General features: G+C 49.3%; 1 protein-coding gene across 2 annotated transcripts in view; it reads right to left on the bottom strand.

The window, feature by feature from the left end:
* The window catches only part of BCAR3 (BCAR3 adaptor protein, NSP family member), a gene marked incomplete at its 5' end in the record, with an annotated part of 105,804 nt that overhangs the window by 34,153 nt on the left and 52,043 nt on the right, over positions 1-19,608 (bottom strand). Inside the window, one exon of one of the 2 annotated variants that reach the window (XM_081087744.1) lies at positions 16,543-16,626. The exons of the other annotated variant lie outside the window; for it this stretch is intronic. Coding sequence (XP_080943870.1) covers positions 16,543-16,626 — 84 coding nt within the window. Of the gene's footprint in view, positions 1-16,542; positions 16,627-19,608 lie in introns of those variants that run through there. 2 annotated transcript variants of the gene reach the window in all.

The raw sequence follows: 19,608 nt of genomic DNA, 5'->3' as shown, positions 1-19,608 counted from the left end.
CCGCTGGCTGCCTTGTAGAGGTCTCCTCAATCCTCTCCAGGACCTTGCTGCCGCCTGCCCCAGACCTCTGGTTCAGTGACAAGGCCAGGACGGGTCCTAGCTTGCCAACGTTGGCCGGCTCAAAAGATCATGCTTATCTCTCTGAATCTGGAATGAACATCTCTGCAGTCCCGTGTGGCCCCCAGCAAGTCTGGTCTTGACAGGCAGGAAGAGCCGGGGCCCAGGAAATGGTTGGGAAACACATGCTAGAGGCTCAGAGCCAACTCAGGAACGTGCTGGGAACTTCGATGCACACAGAAAGCCACGTTCCAACAGTCCCCCCAGGAAGTAAGCTGCTCTAGCCTGGGAGGAAGGGCTGCATGACAGTAGAGCCTGCATTTCAAATCAGGCACAACAATGGGCCCCGGATTCATGGGAGGTCAGTGCTCCTAAGTCCGGGAGGAGGGAGGGAGTGCACGGAGCATCTGTGGGAAAGCCCAGAGGAGGCTGCGCACACTCATTTGCATGTTGGAGACAGTTGAGGGGATTAGAAAAAGATGGCATCTGCATTATAATTAATATTGATTTTACTCTGTCCCTCCAGGAAGAAAAGCTTCCCAGTTCCCACAGAATTTTAAATCGTGCACATCACCAGCAAAGACCCAGTCCCCAGGCCCAGGCGTTGGGGGGGTGCAGGCAGAAGGAGAAAGGCTGGGGGGGAGGGGCAATCAGGACTAAGCAATTAGGCAGCCATGGGGCCGCCAGCCGGGATGACAGCTCTGGTCCCTACCCTCACGGGGAGAGCGGAGAGCGCGAGCGCGTCTGGGAAGACCACACACAGAGGAACAGCTCATCCACCCCCGAGCTGGGGAAACACACTGCCTGGATCTCATCCCTGCCTCCAGCTCTGCAGCCTGAGCAGCTCACGCACTTCTTTGCCATTTTGCTTTCTCTTGTAGCAGAAGAGAAAAGTCCCTGTGGCCCCCCTGGTGGGGGAGGGGGTAGAGAGGAGAGGGTGAAGAATCAGGGTTAGCCTTGAGGATAACCCTTGAGAACAGGAAAGGTATTTGGCATATATGAGGTCAGAGGAGCTGGGCTTGGCTGGATGGAGGTTCTGGTTGGGGAGGAGAGGGTGGGGGCACACAGAAGGACGACAGTGTGTGTGCGCACGTGCATGTGATATATACAGTATATCTCACCCCTCCTCCCACAGGAGAGCTCCACACTTTCTCCAAGCCCGTGATTCAGACTCCACCTTCTTGGTTATTAGTGGTTGACCTGGGTAAGGGCCCCTGACCCAAGCTGGTCCAGTCACAGTTCTTTCTGCTATCTTTCTCAGTGGGACAGAGTAAAAATGACACTCCACCCACTCTGCTGACAATGTCATGAGACCTGAACTATGCAGGTTGCTTCACCTCTTGTCCCCTGCCAGAATGTGCTGAGGGAATGCAGTCAGAATGCCGAGAGAAGGAGGAAGAGATGGAGTGTCTGGTGGCACGCACATGGCTGAGCCCCAGCTGATTACATCAACCAGTACATTCCCCTTGTGGCCTAAGCTGGTCTGCACTGGACTCCTGTCACTTGTGACCGAAACTGCGGGCTGAGGGATAGACGTTCACACTCCAGAGAGAGAACTGGAAATCTCTGCCTGGTTACTGGGTGATCACTTACTCCATAAGTTATGTAAGTGTCTAATCACCATGTGGCACACCTGAAACTAACAGAATATTGCATGTCAACTGTAACTGACAATTTTTTTAAAGAAAAAAAGAAAAGAAAATCTCTGTCTGGGAAGGCAGCAGGTACATAAAAGATGCGTTCAGACAGATCAATCTCACCGCAGTGAGCAGAATGGGCTGGCTGGAGGTGGGGCTGCCGACCCAAGGCCAGTTCGGAGTCTTTTGCAAGGTGCTGAAATCTCCATCTCCAGTACTTTGGGTTGGTGTCGAGGTACGAATAAACCAGAATCCACTTCAGAGCTTGGATGTCAGTGTGGACGAGTGGAACTCATCTTCTCTGCCAAGCCTGTTCCTCCCTCTTCTGCTTTCCCTGAACTTCTGTAGTAGCCTCCTCACAATGTCCTCACGCCCATTTCTGGTCCTGCAACCTGCCACCTGCAATGCACAGAGTTATCCTGCCCTCCTGGCTCAGACACTCACGGGGTGCCCCAGCTAGGCTGACAGGAGGCCGAGTCTCTCCCAGCGTTCCTGCAAACAAGTGAATGGCCTTCTTATGCCTAGTTCCCACTCTCCCAGACCTGGTCCATGGGGGACACAAGCCCCCAGCCTGCCAAATGCTCCCAGATCCCTGAGCTTTGAACACATTTCTCGGAGCCCAGTGAGCTGAACCCCTGTCCTTGCCATATACTGACATCTCACATAGGAATTCAGGTCTGAATTTGAGAGGAGGACCAGACAGGAGAGGGCCATGGGCCCCAAGAAATAACTGGTCAGGGAGCCAAGCAAGGTTCTGTCATTATGCAGTGGTGTCCATGAGTCAGCAGATTTGGGTCTTTTACCTTTTCAAGCCTTTATTTGGGCCCATGGGTTGCTGAGGCGTAGGGAAATATTGGTTATGTTCTGAAGGGCTCACAGTCACCCACACATAAAACCCAAAGCCTTCATAAGGCTTCTCTATCTGGTCCTGAGCTCCAATCCTAATGCACACGACACGGAACCCCGATGGCAGGGACCTCCCACAGCTCCCTGAACACACTGTCCCTGTGTCCCTCCTTCCTGCCTCCGTCCCATGGCCCAGCAGACAGAGTGACACACCTGCTGAGGTGTCACTGTGCAGCCTGGCTGGGGCCTACGCTGGGGAACAGGGAGAGAATGGAGGGGAGGGTGAGGCGGGCAGGGGCCTCGAAGACCACAATAAATCAGTTGGGTTTTATCTGAGGGGGCAGGGAACCCACCAACAGACTCTACACAGTGGGCAATGTGTCTACTACCACAAGCTCTTTGAGGACAGAGGCCATGTCTTTGGTTCCCAGAGTCCAGCTCAGTGCCTAGCGCACAGCAGGTGCCCAGCCAACACTTACTGACCAGAACCAAACTTGCCTTCCCCCGTCCATGTGGCAGCTTCCCTGTCAATGGGTGGGAAGAAGGTTGGTCAAGAACAGGTGGCCTTGGTTAACTTTCTAGTCTCCTCTTGTTTCTTTATGCACCGAGGGATAGCAGTACCCACATTCTGGGAGTCCTGACTTAATGCACAGAAAGCACCTGGCACACAGTGGGCACTCGCTTGGAACAATGTGGAAGTTGAACCCCTTTACAAAGATGACGCCCAGCCACAAAAATTGCTTCACTAAACTTTTTTTTTTAAGATTATAAAATCTATTAAAAGGTGTTAAGAGATCTCTGGCCTTTGATCATTTAGTTTTGATGGAATAAAACTAGAAGTTGGAACAATCAATTTCTATTTAGGCATAAATTTGTTTATTCTGTTCCTTTCAGTTCAAACTCACTAGTTCTTGGGGATTTAAGTAGCACTAAATGGTTCCATCTGTGCAGGGTGACATTGACCACCTGTAAGAAGGCACTTTCCCTGGGTGGCAAGCACTTGGCATGCATCTGTCTCAGTATTCACCAGTACACGTGGTTACAGTTAGCTCCAGCTGACTCCCACGCCCCCAGCACACGGGTGACAGAGTCGCAGTGTGAGAGCACAAGAAAGTTTCACGTCTTTCACAGGCTCAGAGGCCCTAGTATGGGGATTAGGTGTCCTTCAGGGCCTTCGAGGCTTAGTCAATAAGTTTTTTCTTTTAATTCTTAAAAAAAAGTTTGTTTCAATTATAGTTGGCATTTGATATTATTTTATACTTGGGGCCCGGTGCACGAATTCATGCATGGGTGGGGTCCCTTGGCCTGGCCAAGCAATCGGGGCCTATCAGGACCATCTAGCCCAGTCCTGATTGGGGCCAAGCAAGGCCGGCCAACCAGCGGGAGGGACCACTGAAGGTTGGCAGGCTGTGGGAGGTTGGCTGTGGGAGCGCACTGACCACCAGGGGGCAGCTCCTGCATTGAGCATCTGCCCTCTGGTGGTCAGTGTGTCATCATAGCGACTGGTCAACTGGTCAAGTAGTCAACTGGTTGTAACGGTCACTTAGGCTTTTATATATATAGATTAGTTTTGGGTGTATAGCATAGTGGTTTGACAATCATATAGTTTACAAAGTGTTGTCCCCAATATTTCTAGTACCCACCTGGCACCATATATAGTTATTACAATACTAGAGGGCCAGTGCACGGAATTCATGCACCGGTGGGGTCCCTTGGCCTTGCCTGCGGGGATTGGGCTAAAACCGCTCTCTGACATCCCCCAAGGGGTCCTGGACTGCGAGAGGGCGTTTCTCATGTGACGCACCCCAGAATGGGGCTCCCTCCTCTCTGGTTCTGGATGCATCACCCAAGAACCGCAGCTGCCAAGTCACCGCGGCTCGGCAGCTCCTGCGTTGAGCGTCTGCCCCCTGGTGGTCAGTGCGCATCATAGCTACCAGTCAGATGGTCACTTAGGCTTTTATATAGATAGATAGATTACTGACTATATTCCCTATGCTGTACTTTACATCCCATGACTATTTTGTAACTACCAATTTGTGCTTCTTAATCCCTTCACCTTTTTCACCTAGCCCCCATGATAACATTTTTTGTTGAATTAAAAAAATTATTTTCTAGTCATTCACTCTATGACCGAGATGGGCAATGAACTGGCTTGAAATAAAAAAGGAGGAAGGAATTGTGTGCATGAAAAGAGAAGGAAAGAAGAGAGAATGTAGAGGGAGGGACAAAGGGAACTTCTGGGCTATTTTATCTGAGTTAGGGGTGCTGGGTCACAACACCCAGAATGCCATGGGCTCTTGAACAAAGCCTCTTTCTTCTGCCCTGGACCAGCTTATCAATGGAGGGAGAGGTCAGCAACAGTCCAGACCTCTCATCACATCATACCAAACAACCCCACAGGCCACGTGTTTCTAGAAATCTCATCCAGAACTTATGATCACAAACAAAGTTATGTCTGCCTGGTGTTCTGGATCACCATGTAAAATTGCTCTAATTTCAGAGACAGGCCCCTGTCCCTGATGAGCTGGTGGGAAAGCCCTCGGGGGTGTGCTGTGAGCAGCCAGCAGGTGGCCCAAGCTTGGGCAAGACGAGAATCCAGAAAGACAGACTCATCTCAACCCACTGAACTCTGGCGAGACCTGCCCTGACAGGGAGCCGGTGCCATCGCAGTTCCTAATACACGTTGTAAACATATGAAATAAGCACACTTCCGATAACCATTCCGCAACGTGTTCTGATGCCTTGCTACGGCTGCCTCGTCTAGGATCGTCTTGCAAGTAAATTCACCTAAAAGTGAGATTCTCTGGAGATTCAGAAACTCAGCCCCTTTGAAGCCTTGTTTTGTGTTGAATCTCAAGCAGTGGGCCAGGGTATAGACAAATTCCAAAGTATATCCAGGGCTTTGAGAGCCCAAATTGGTATTTTTTACCATTGAAAACTTGCATAAATTGAACCCCCAGAATGAATAAAACTCAATGACTTCTGCCACTCTTACTCCTGCCCACAGGCTGAAAAATGAAAATCCATTTCTCCCCAAGTTTCAAGTCCAGCAACTTTAGTACAAACCCTCACGTGTTTTAATCTAAGGTCACATGGAAGGAAAGGGGATGACACTTGTGGCGATCCTAAACCATGAAAAGAAACAATCACATACCGAGGTCTGTGTCACCTTTTATTGACACCCTCGGGCTGTATGGCTTACCTAAAATATTTTCTTATAATCCAAAGATAAATGAAGAAAGGCTTGAATTTCCTAATCCAACTTTCCCCACTGGGGTGCCAGGCTAGACAAATACAGTTTCTCATGCGAACAACTGTGATGAAAGCCAAAGTCTTCACTTAAATAAACAATTAACTTTGTAAGTAAAAGTCCAAAGAGAAAAAAAAAGGTAAATCCCAATTTTCTCTTTCCTATTTGGTTGACACAAGAGCGGATGGTGGCAAGAGCAATTGGGCACTTCAGCCTGGCTCAGCCTCGTGGTGGTCACAATGGCCTGGCCACTGGGCCGGACCTGCACAGCACAGTGGCACTACATTTAAGGAGGCGCCCTTCATGCACAGCCTTTAAAAATTTGTTTATTGATTAAAATAGTTGCCTGGCAGATGGCAGCACAGTGTCTTAAGAAAAGGGTGCCATATTCCAATTCGCACAGAGACACCCTGCGCCAGTAGGGAGGGGACCCAAGGGTGTCCCCAGGGCCTCTGCCTTTTGGGTGTGGGCTGTTAACAAACGGGGACTGCTGGTCTCACCTGGGTCCCGTGCCTTGAACCTGCTCCTTTCAAGCCTTACATGAAAGCTCAGCGCAGCGGCCTTTGTAGGCAGCTTCCTAACTCATACGTATGTCACCCTGTTGGCCAAAGTTCTGCCGAAATAATCAGGAGGCCAATTTTAATCAAGAGCCTTACAGGCGCTGGAACACTATGCCTCTGATTAAGCTCAAGGACTTACTGAGAGCCTGCTGTGGCCCAGCCTCCTGGGCCAGATCTGAGGGGAGGGGCAGGCGTGGGAGAAAGGCCCCAGGCCTGACAGGGTGACCGCCTCTTTGCGAGGCAAGACATCTGGGAGAACGCACAGCAGTGAACCAACCGCAAGCAGCTCCGCGGACGCCCTCACTGTTCTCCCTCCCTCATCTGGGGCGGCGAGGGGGTCTGGGCCCGCTGGAGAGAAAGGAAGCAGTGGCAAAGAAAGTCCGTAACATCACACTAAGTTTCAGGTTTCTGATGTTAATGTTTAAGGGCCTTGATGATGTGACTTTCGCTTTTTCCAAATCCTAGAAAGAGTCTCATCTTCAGCAAAGATCTGCAGATGGGTTTTGATGCCATTTGCCACATTTTAATTAAATCCATGCAATTTATCACTTTTACACCAGATTCGCACTCCAGTGCCGTTAAAAACTGATTTGCCATTTGCTGCTAAATTAAGACATTTCGTTTTCCTACTATATGTGATTTTTCTTTTCATAGACAAGTGATGACACAGGGGCCATCAGACCCTGCGCAGATGGGAAAATGCCATCGAAACCCCTTAGAGAGCCCAAAACTGAGAAATTTCACTTTATTCATTATCAAACCTTATCGAAGGCTTATCAAAAGAGGCTCAGAGGTCATGAATGGAAAATATGGAGAAGATATCTATGGAACACCTTGCTTATCGAGGTTCTGAGAAATTCCCATTAAAATTGAGCTCTCCGTGTGTGTAAATGAAAAAGACTCATTTAATTTTAATTTGTGCAGATTGAAGTCTGAAGGCAGCACACCCCCTGAGCAGGCAGCAGTAACTTGATCCTCCATGCTAACCTAATTACATCAGAATCCCTCTGATGGGGACCCAGGGCTGCCTTTGATGTTAAATCCTGTTGCCTTTTATCCCATTCTCTGGGCAAGGTCTCCTCCACACCTTCCCATCCTGCAGGATCATAAAGCGGTTGCTTTTGAAGCTCAGTTTTATTTTGAGGGAACACCAAGGGATTGCAAATTATTTTTCACTGAAGGAGACTGATTTCGGTTTGAAAACTGCTGGAGGAATTCTAAGTTTGACACAAGACAGTACACCCAACACCAAAATGGCATCTTTCCTTCACAAAGTTTCCCACGTGTGGGAGAACCTGCTCCGCGCACTCATTACACCTGAGATCCCCCCCCTGATCTGTCCCAGTGGGTTTGCCCATCATGTTCCTTACCCTCTTGACAAAGCATTATTTACCCCTGGGCTCACTCGGGGCTCAGCTCCAAGGAGGTCTCACCTTTCGCTGGTAATAGATAAAGTGAAACACGATGACATTTTCAATAGGCCGTTTGTTAACATCTTGCTGTGCTGAAAGCTGCGGCCATACCTTCTCCTCTAGATCCAATTTAGATGATGACTTCCTGGAGCAGCCCACAGAGGAGCAGACATACGAATCACCCCCACGAGGCTGCCCTGCGCTCTGACTCCTCCCAGCGAGATGTCAAATGTACCACACTTAAGATGAAGGCCGAAGGTCACTGGTTCCACTTAAAGGTTTATTGGGCGGGTGAAACAAAAGGCTCCAAGTAAAAGCTAAGTACAAGTTCGACCTATGAAAACCTCTTCTAAACCACTTTGCTCCCTATAACCAGGTCCTCAAGTGACTTCCGATAATACCTCTCTCTCTTACCAGGTTGGCACACAGGCTTACTGAGACAATGCAAGTGAAATATTAATCACTGGGTCTGTCGGTAAGATTCCATTCAGTAATAGTGGTGCTTTGTTAACATCTATGGAGAGTGAAAAGACAGAGACTGCCCTGGCTAAGGCAGACTTGAAGATAGGGGTCTAAAGACCAGCTGACCAATATTCAGAATGCAAGGCTCCAAGTAAAAGCTAAGTACAAGTTCGACCTAGAAATCTTTTCCACTGGTAATGTTACCTGGTTAATTCAACAACTTAATTCAAAGTATGAGTGATTTGACACATTAGCTGTTCACCAAAATAGATGCCCTTTGTGCTCTTCAATAAGAATATCAGAAAATCAAAATCAACTTAATTCATCCTTTTTTCTAATTCCCCTCAAATGAATGAGGCGACACTCAATAAACACAATGCACATCATTGAAAGACAGTAGGAGAGAAGTAATTGGAAGGAAAAAAAGAGGGTTATGCAAAACACACAGAGGAAAATCCAAAGATTAAGGAAGCCTTCAAGCATGGGGTGTGGGATAAACAACTTTCTAAATTCTTTCTGGCCAAAGCATACCATGACTAGCAACCGGCTCAAAATCTGCTTTGGACAAATTGCATCACATGTCAGGGCTAAGTACATAATAGGTTAACAGAAAAAAAGATTCATCATAGCCCTGACCGCTGTCTCAGTTGGTTGGAACGTCATCCATACACTGGCTTCAGGCTCAATCCTGGTCAAGGCACATGCCTAGGTTGTGGGGTCAATCCTCTGTCGGAGCAGGTACGAGAGGCAACTGATTGATGGCTCTCTCTTACATCGATGTCCTCCCTCCCTTCCTCTCTCTAAAATAAATAAAAAGATATCCTCAGGTGATGATTTAAAAAAAGGTTCATCATAAGATAGGTTTTGGCCAACCACCAACTCCACCACTTCTAATATATGACTCATATGTCACCTTAAAGGTATATTTCCTCCAGATGAGTTCAAAATTTTAGCACCTCATTTAACAAGCTTTTTTAAAAACCACAAACACCATGCTAGATGTCATGGGCAGAAACACAGAAATAGCAGCTGGACTTGGAGGGAGAAGGCACCCAACACAATGTAGCTCGCATCTCATGGATCTGTACATTGCCCCTGAAGTTAAGTAGGTAGCAAGAATATTTATATCTCATAAGAGAAAATATGACCAAGACTCTGAATTTTCATAATTTGTTCAGACATATTGAGCAAGGGATAGACTGATACTAGTATCCAAGTCTCCCAAAGTACATTGGCAATGTCTAGGCTGCACAGAAAAGACGTAGGTGGACTGTGAGCATGGTGTTGAAATGTCTGAAGGCTTGGGCTGTTATTGTCCAAAGATAACAGGTCAAATATTCTTGGTTCAAATCCCTAGAGAATGAATCCAGAATTCATCCCATCTTATTTCGAGGCACCCACTCATACCAACTAATCTCACATGCTTGAAATAAACATGGTCCCAACAGGCGGGGAAAACATGCATCTGAAGGGCTGCTATGTCCATTTACCTGAAGAATAAGGTGGACATTGCAGGTGCATTGATTTTTACTCAATACAAGGAACGACCGTCTAGCAATGAGAGTTGTTCAAATGTGGGAATGTGTTGCCATAAGGACACAGTACCTCTCCATCTCTAGAAATGTCAAATAGAAAAATAATGAAATGACTTCCTATGAAGATTTAGGAGAGGAAGACCAGTTAGGTAGCTACTAAAGCATTCCAAGCAAGAGAAGGTGAGGCCTGAATTAGTACAGCACTGATGGTAGAGACAGGAAGGAAGGGGCAGATAAGAGAAATGTTTAGGAATAAAATCATGAAGACTTAGTGACTGATTAGACATGGATGATGAATAGGCTGAAGAAGAGGCACGCAGCTCCTAGAAGATGACTGAGCCACCAACTTCCAATACAGAAGCATGGGAGAGAAGGTTTGTGGAGGAAGACGTAAAGCCTGAGATTCTTGTGCGCCATCTGGATGGAGTGGCCCTGGGGTCCAGGTGCCATGGAAATTGCTGCATAGGAGATGCAGCTTGAGAATTCTCTGTGTAGAGGGCGTAATTGCTCTCAGCAGTCACCTATGAGATACGTATGGAGGGTTTAGGAGAATAGGGCTTGAGGATGCTGGCTTTAAGAGGTAGTCTAGAAAGAGAACTAAACAGGCATCTTGGTCTGCGCAGGCTGCTATAACAGACTGGATGGCTTAAACCACAAACATTTATTTCTCATAGTTCTGGAGGCTGGGACATTTAAGATCAATGCCCTGGTGGATTTAGTCTCAGGCTCACAGATCAACCTCTTCCTGTTGTGTCCTTACATAGCAGAAGGGGCGAGAGAGCTCTCGGAGGTTTCTTTAATTAGGGCATTAATCTCATTCATGTGGGCTCTACCCTCATGACCTAATCACCTCCCCAAGAGCTCGCCTCCTAAGGGATCACACTGGAGGTTATTTGAATGAATTTGGGAGGAACACACACATTCAGTCCATAATAGCAGGGTGGGACTGGTCAGGAAGGATTCAGGAGAACAAGTAGAATGTGGTGTCCTAGAGGTTGAGAGCAGACTTTCAGGAAGGCATGGCCAATAATGTCAAGTGCAGCAGAGACTCCCAATGAAATCAGCATTGGACAGCATCCACTGGACTCGGCCAGGTTGCCGGTGGGGTAAGGGGGGCGGAGGGGCCAATGGGAAATGAGTAAACAGGGGCTGTGTTAACCAGCGTTGAGAGGAGGCAGACAGGGACCAGGAAGGGAGACACAGAATGAGGATTGTTTTTAGAAAGGGAAAGACTGGAACATGTATATAAGCCCAGAGGAAAGTGTTGGTTGAGAAGGACAGACTGATGATCCCTGAGGAGTCTGAGAAGAGGGTGGTCATGGGCACAGATGCAGGTCCCGCCTTGGTGAGGGAGAGGGACACTTCATCCTTGGAGGCTGGAGGAAGGAAGCGGAGGTCATGGAGATGGATATAGCTGTAGCTTGTGGGGGCAGGAGTGGGGATGGAAAAAATAGCACGCCTGATGGTCTTTGCTGGTGCTGTGAAGTAAGAAAGAATCTTATGCGTGTTAGAGAAGATAGTGCTTAGAGAGAAGGTGAAGGGAGGGAGGTAGGAGTGAGCAGAGCAAGGACAAGCAGAGCTGATGGGAAGTTTCATGACCATGGGCATGAGTTAGGGAGATGCTGTTTATTCATTTGACACACAAAGGGACCAATCCCCAAATCCTCGCCCCACGTCCCATCCAAACTGTTCTCTGCCCCCCACACAGCCTGCACCACCTGTTCCCCCACCGCCTCTCTGGTCTCATCTCCTCCCACTCCTCAGCTACAGCCAATGCCCTTTCTCTCTTCCTCATGCCTCTTCTACCTACTGTTCTTTCAGTTGCTGTTCTGTGTTACCTCCTCCAGGACCTCCCCTGGCCCAGGACCTCCCCTGGCCCAGGACCGAGTTAAGTACCTCTGCCCGGGGTCTCACAATAGACCGTGTGTTCTTTGCTTTGTACCTACCACGTACCTGGGAGAGAGCTGCCTGCATGGCCACCTCTTCCATTAAACCCAGAATCTCTCCTTCAGGGCAGGACCTCTCGCTCTGGCCCCCCAGCACTCAGTAGGGCCTCAATACACATGCTGGGCGAGGGGTGGCGGTGGGGAGTGAGCAGGTGAATTCCAGGTGGGAGGCTGGCTGCATGGTCTCTCCAACCCCATCTTACTAAGAATCTAGGATTCCAGCTTGTTGGTTCTTTGTGCATTATTGCTTTTGTAAAAACACACATGTATTAGAGGGGACATAGGGGAGAGTTGTTCTCCATACGAACGAGAAGACTAATCATAACTCTTTCATAAGCCAGAAAAATAAGCTGTGACATTCTCATGGTCAGAGCCAGATTCCTCAGCAGCTCCCAGGGCTGTGGACAGACATGAGGACAGAGATGCCTCAGTGACATCCAACCCCATGAGGCCTTCCTCCCTCCTCCTCCCCCCCAGGTCAGCCTGAGTCTCCTCTGCTGTGCTGGGGAGTCCACAATATACACCAGCTAGAAGGCCCCCGAGCTGTCCTTGACAGCATCTAAAACACAGAGACGGCAGAGGTCCTCGGGGTGCTGCGGCCTCTCACAGGGCGGGCGGAGCAGGAAGAGCCCTGTGGCCTGAGCGCCCGGCTCTCCAGTGTCTGGCACAGGCCCACTTCTCCGGAGTCCTGGAGGTGCTGAACCCGCTAACAGACTTTTCCCAGGATCCCAGGCTCCTCTCTGCTTTCCACCCACATCTCTCCAACAAAAACAAAGGCCTCGGCCAGGATCCAGGCTCCAGGGTCTGTGGGGAGGGGGCACTGGGACACAGCCCCTGTCCTTCCCGGATGCTGAAACCAGATCCCTGCAGCTCCCAGAGGCCAAGAGCACGCATGTAGGTCTCTTCAAAAAAGCTGTGCCGGGCTTTCGTTGGGAGGGCAGGAAAGATAACCGAGTAACTAGCAGCCACCAGGGGGAAGGGCCGAGTCACTTGGAAAGACGATTCCCCGCTTACTTTTTCCACTGATGGTGCATCAGCCCCACTGACAAAGGCCACTTAGGCCACTTTCCACACCGAGATGTGTCACTAGTGCCCAAGCTGTCACACAGCAGACGGACCGAAGGACCCGTCACAGGGAGGAGAAGTGGGACCTGAGCTCCACCACACGCACTCCGACAGGCAGTTTCTAATAAAACAAGTTCCAGGGACCCAACCCTCTAGGGATGGGCAGACGGGACACCTGGGTATTCAGAGAAGCTCAAAATATTTTTTTCAGGGGAAAGGAAAATGATTTCAAGTTAAACAAAATAAAACAACAGGAACAGGACGATTTAAGCTCTTCCCACGATACAGCACTTCTTGGCTGCCAAGGGCAGTGAAATCTACGTGTAGGAAAGTAGATGCTTTAAATCCACAGCCTTCTCACCAGGACTTCTCGTTGCCAAGACCACTGCCTATGGACTTAACGACCGGTTAGCTGAGACTTGCTGATTCATGTATCCACAGACTCTATACTCTAACTTCATGCTCTTTCAGAAAAGTGGCTATTCTGCGCTGGGAAGGTAATTTGTGTCTCTGAGGTTCCCTTGAAGTTTCCTGACTCAACCACACCAACCTTCCGCAGGAGGAGCCAATGATAAGGCGGCAAGTTTCAGCTCCCGTTCCCCTGCCCCTACCAAGAAAAATCAGAGACACGAGGGACCAGAGAAGTGGAGTTTGTTCCCATTGCCAGCTGGGAAATGTCATACACCGAGCTTCTCACCGGATTCCTGCTGTAGCCCACTAGGAGGCTGCAGGTGGTCCTCCCACTGCCTGCAGGGGGATTACCTGTCCTACAAACCTCGGAATCCTAGAGCCTCCCTGAAGTCTCGCCTGAAAACCAAGATCCACACGATTCTTTCCCAACTAAACGGCAAACTAAGGTATTAACATATCACCTTGCTTCATGTTTCCCTGTGTTACCATGGTATCATGGGAAGATCACTGGGCTTGAGGCCAGAAGACCCGATTTCTATTCCTGGTTCTCCATTAAATGACTCTGGTCAGGTAGTTCTTCTCAGCCTCAGTTTCTCTTCTGTGGAAAGGGGTAAACTGTTGCCCTGCCCGGTCCAGAGAACTGGTTTTGACACTCCAGTGAGACAACTTGTGAAGGAACTCCGACACTGGAAAGCCTTTTGCAAACATACAAATTCTAGGAACCCTAACTCTAACCCTTACCCTAATGATAACCCTAATGATAATCCTAATGCATGGTAAGTCCTTCGAAGGCAGGAGCCAGTTGTCACTCAATTGTCATTTATCACCCCCTACAGCAGAGCGCTCACGTGTGGGTGGGGCTACTGCATTTGACATTCAGGGACTTTGGGACTTGACTGTGCTCCCCTAATGTTATGGATCAGGAGTATCTTCATTTTAAACTCTTCTCCATTGGGCATAAACAGAACTTCCTTTCCTTTTCTCACCCAGATCCGGTGGGCCTCCAGCACAATGACTGCCACTGTGAACATGCCTGGATGCTAAAGTCATGCCCCTCAAAGTGGCTGCAGTATCTCGTCTCTGACTCCACTCCTTGAGGGCCAGCAACGACTAGGTACCCTTTCTCCTTCTCTCCGTTCTTGGCTTCCCACTTAATTCCTTTCCAGGGCCTTTGTATACATGTCCACATGAGGCCCCTAAATACATTTTAAATTTTGCAAAATCTCAGCTAAAAAGATCTTGTTCCTTGCAAACGCCCTGCAAGTGTGATTGGTCTCCTATGTAGCGAAGGAGCTTTTATATTTTTAGTTTTCTTCCCATACAACAAACACTATTAATAACATTCTACTTTCTCCAGAGATGATATAGATTAGACCAAATGGAAAGTTACCATGGCTACCGTAGTGTTATTTTGGGTATGAGAAATTCATGCCGGGGAAGCGGCATCCATGGTCAAGAACTGGAACTTTATTTCCGCTTTGCTATCAGGCAATCAATCCCAATTTAATTTTGAAACTAATTGCAATGGAAACTAATTATGAGCAGCAAGACCTGAAACCCCTAATTACAGTGGAAGTCAATAAAGTGAGGCAGCATTATCACTGGGGCAATGTTGGCGGGAGGAGGGATTTAGGCACAGGTGGACTTTCTTCCCCACGCAACTATCTAAGCAAAACAAGATGGGCATCAGTGGGAAACCCTAAGTCGGGTTTGAAGGCATCAGTTTCTGGTGAGGGAGCAGGTCAGGCCCTCTCTCTGGGCTATGAAGAGGCAACAAACTGGGGCAGGGATACAAAGCCCGGATGGAAAGGAGGTATTTCTATAAACAGTTAACCACTAGGGAGGCCACGGTGGGGAGGCGGGGAAGGGCTAAGCTGAAGGAGGCTGGTCCGGACCAACCCCATAGATTACTGCGTCCTGTCAGGCCTTGGAGGGCACACAGCAGAGGAGCAGGGGGATCCAAACAGAATCTCATCCCTCAGACCCAGATATTTATGGGCTGTTTCCTCACATACCAGATGCTGAGTCACACTTTTCTGAATTAGCAGCAGTTGGCTTATGAAAGGCCTTCTATTAGAGTAAAAACCTACTGCCAATCCCTGAAGTGCACGCGTCCCTTGGGGACCTCCCGGTCTATGTTTGACAGCTTTAAAATACTGCTAATGGCATGACTTCATCCGCCCCAGGCCAGAACCATCCATATTTAGGTCAGAAACCACATGGTCCTCACATCACCCTCTAGGCTCCAGGATAGAAAGGGGCTCTTACATCAGGGAGAGAGCACTTTCAACCAGTGATTGATTACTCACCCGCCTCCAAATTCCATGACAAAAAGACAAAAATGAACATTGCTGCCTGGTGGAAAGCGACTCTGACCACTGCAACAGCAGCAGTCAGAATTCTGCCCCCTGCTCTCTGAGCGTATATTTTTCTACAAAGACCCCCGTTACAGGGTCTTTCTCCCTTTTACTTGTTTTCCTGTTGCATTTTCCTGATTTTTAAAAAGCATTTTTGAGAAGAAAGAAGCAGAAGCTGGTAACCCTATTGTAGCGTTTTCAACAGCACTGCCTGCGTCGGTCCCTCTGGAGAGGGGCTCCGCGTCAGGGTGGAGGAATTCCTTGAGAGCTCCCAGGCTCCTGTCTCCCACGAAGAAAGGAGGCCCAATCACCCTGGGGCACAGGACTTTCCCAAGGCAGACAAAACCCAAGTCAGTGGGAGCTGATATTCATCCTAATTCTTAGTGTTGTCATAAGCGGGCAACAGAGACATACAGGCCTCGTCTTGAATTAGTCAAATGATGTTCGTTGACTATTTTCATCGAAATAGTGTACTGACATATTACGCAAAACCTTTGGCACCGGTCTTGTAACCAAGGTTAAAAATGGGAGCAGTAAGAAAAAAGACAGCTCTGAAGACAGAACTGTTTTGAAACCTGGCTGCAATATGAAGGAGATACCTGGCAGTCTCTACATTATATACGTTATTGACATAATGGACCCGCAGGGTAAGCCGAGAGAGGGGCTCAGCCACCTCACATTTATTATGAACGAGGGGAGAGAGAAACAAAGAGAAAGAAGAGAAATAGCTCGGTCTCATTGAGCTACTTTGGTATAAAATTTCTGCCCAAGGAGACTGCAAGTGTCCTGAAACACAGAGCTTCCTCCCAGAACACAGATAAGGAGCCCCCTTCTGCCTCCAGGGGAGACATGCCCCAGGGGCTTATGAAGATCCCTCAGTCAAAGAAAGCGCCTCTGTTTCGACAGCGGCTGGCTGCAAACTTTCTCTAGTGCCCTTTAGAAAACGAATGCTTTGAAGACCCCCAAATAATTTTTGATGCACCTTATCTCAAAGCCACACCTACCTTGACTCCAAGGAGAGACTTGCGGTGATAGAAGCAGCACAGAGCTGCCGAGAGGGCGTGGAAAGCACTGCATTCCTTAGGCATCTCTGTCTTCAGTGTCTGGACCACACACTTTCTTTAGGGTTAAAAGGAAGGGGGCTCCTGGGCATCAGAGCGCGGTCTGCTCAGCAGCAGCTGTGCCGCGCCCGCCCGCCGTCCGTCCAGTGGCCGGGGGAGTGAGCCAGCTCCTTCTCCCAGGCCAGGCTGGGACTTTTCCCCTCTGCTGAAGCCAATACGATCCAGCCTGCCATGCACACAGTGCCAGAAATTCTCATGTGACCAGACTTGCTTTCTGATGAAATTCTAACCTCTCTTAGAAGAGGCTTTGGGCTTTAGCTGTCCCCTCAATGTAGAAACCTGGTAGAAATCATTACGCCCTCAGCAGCCTTTCCTTCAGGGCTGAAGGCACTAGGCCAGCTGCTCCTAGGGGCTCTGTCAGCTGGCTTGTCACCCCAGCGCCTAGGGGTTCAGGAAGCACACAGCACACCTCCGTGTGATGGGACAGGGGCTCCTTTGAGAAGAGGACCTAGAGGTGGCCAGGGAGTGACTGTCCCCTGGGAGCGATCTTAGAAGTCCTAGGGACCCAGGCAGGATCCCTGTCCCCACTCTGCCAGTCCATCCCAGAACTGTTTATTTTTAATTAGGATGCTCCTGGCGGCCAGCTTGCAGCTGATAATGTTGGCACAGCCATCGCTACTGTCAAAGCAACAGTGCCTTTTGGTGTTTAATTAGCAAGTCTGTCAGCAAACACCCTGAGCGCCCCATGCCCTCCCCACCTGGCCGGGCAGGCTACTGGGAGGATGGGACGGGCTGTGTAGACTCTTCTGACCCAACTGTCTGTCTCATTCCCTTCCTTCACTTTAATACTTCACTTTAGCTGCCGGCTCTCAGATCCAGCACATGAGGCTCACAGCCAACCTGGCCGAGCTTGTTTCTTCTGTGCTCAGAGGCCTCTGCCCCCACCAAGAGCCTCCTAACGCCTTTAGGGGAAAGTAATTGCTTTTCTCCTTTCATTCCACTAAGAGTGGATGCTCCATGATTCTGGTGTTTTTGTTTTTGTTTTAAATCTAACCCAGGTTTCTGCCTGAAGCTCTTCCTCTCCTACTGTTCCAAATATTAACTTCCTGTGGCTCTGGCCCCTCAAAAATGGAATGTGTCCTGAAGCTTTCTAAAACTTCGCACAGGCAGCAACTTGCCACAGGGAAGAAACACAGCCCATTCCGTTCTGAAAGGGACACTACCAGGGAGGCATGAGGGAGGTCTGAACACACCGACGGGTCCCTGTCCAAGAGGAGGCCTCGGCCTTTGGACTTGGTCAAGTTGGCCTGTAAAACTAGGGAACTGTTTGCTTAACGCCTGCGAGCCGCTTCCATGCTGGCCTGAGTGCTGTGGAGAGAGACAGGGTAGAGTCTCCCCACGTCCACCATGAGGACGGACCTACAAAGGCTCTGGTGCCACAGGAGCAACCAGGGGCTGACTCCCTTCCTGCTCTCTCCTTCCTCCTCCTCCATGGCTCTGGAGGTCAGATGTGCAGCCCTGGGAACTCCTGGGTCTGGGGAAGGCCCCCTGAGAACCTGGGAGCAAGCACCAGAGGAGTAGAACTCATGGTTGGTGTGTTTTTAGCTGGAGGGGCACTTGGAGATGGTCCAGTAGATGGGTCAATACTGTTCTCCAAGGTCCTGTACTGTACCTATGAGGAGGCATTTCCCTGCCCCCATTTCTATTAGATGGGGTTCAAAGGGTAAGTCCACATGGGCAGCCAGGGCCCATGACCCCAGCAGTCAGGCCAACAGCCACCAGGTAAGGGGCCCAGCGTTCACTTGCTATTCCCCTTTCCCTCAGGCTAACAAAGTCCCCAAATGGCTAAAAAACACAGCCTGTAAGAGGAAGAAAAGCAGCTCCTTCAATCCTGCACAGAAATTCCACAAGATTAGTTAGCCAAAGCCTTTGAATTCCAAAGCCTTTGAATTCCAATACCCTACCAGCAGAAAGCATGAATGCAGCTCATTCCTGCAAGGAAATGCGCAAATAACTCAGACATGTAAATCACACAGCATCACGCAGTCAGGTGCTCCCGGAGCCGGAGTAAAAGCGAAACAAAGGCCGCTCAGGCCAGGGCAGGCCCGCCGCTGGTCACCTGAGGCTGTCCCTGTTTACTCCAAGAAATGGCTTTAAAATGCACCAAAACTGGTTCCGTCAGGATTAAAGGATGGGCTAATCTCACTCACTTTTTATTTCTGTGTTCCACACAAAAAATATTTCCGACGCAAGGTCACAGGTTTTAATCCATTTTCTCCTCAAATGGCGGAGGAGAGACTAAAATAACTATCATCTTGCAACTAAAGATGATAATTGCATGAATTCACTGACTTGCTATGCTTTTAAATGTCTCCCATCCACACTGATCAATGCCCCCACATGCATCCCACAGTGATTATTCTATTCTTGTTACAAAGACACAGAGGGCCAGAACTGCCTGTCACTCAGCCGGGAGCAGACAAGGCACCAGGGACTCCGCCTGTGACTGCAGAACCTGGTGTCTGATCACATGGAAGCAAAAATAAGATTTTTTTAAACATCTTATAAGTGAACCTGCCCCACAGCCCCGTGGAAAGGCTGTGATGTGCTGCTACACTGGGGCAGGGTGACTCTGATGATTTCGTACATGTGACTGAGGACCAGTCAAATCGGGATTCAGGGTTTTCTAAACAACTTGCCCTTCTGTGGGCAGGGTTCAGGGTCGCTAATGCAACTCCAGGGACGGATGGACAGAGGCAGCCGCATGGAGCTGCGGGAAAGGTCCTGTGCTCCCCAGTGCACCCACCCCCGCTACCACTCCTGGATCTACGCGGAGGCATTTCTCTGCACCAAGGGAAACACCTGTGAAAACAGCCAGGGCGGGGTAGCCAGGTGGACCCTTGAAGGAAATCCCTGTTACCTCAGGTCACATGTTGCCCAGCCCGCTGGGAAGAGGGCTAAAGCAGGCTGGAGGCGGCCCCTGCACAAGCATTGCCTTCAATGCCATTG

This window comes from Myotis nattereri (assembly GCF_964212035.1).
Source record: "Myotis nattereri genome assembly, chromosome: 3".
In the NCBI taxonomy this organism is placed as follows: Eukaryota; Metazoa; Chordata; class Mammalia; order Chiroptera; family Vespertilionidae; genus Myotis; species Myotis nattereri.
This window is presented reverse-complemented; position numbering and strand designations above follow the sequence as displayed.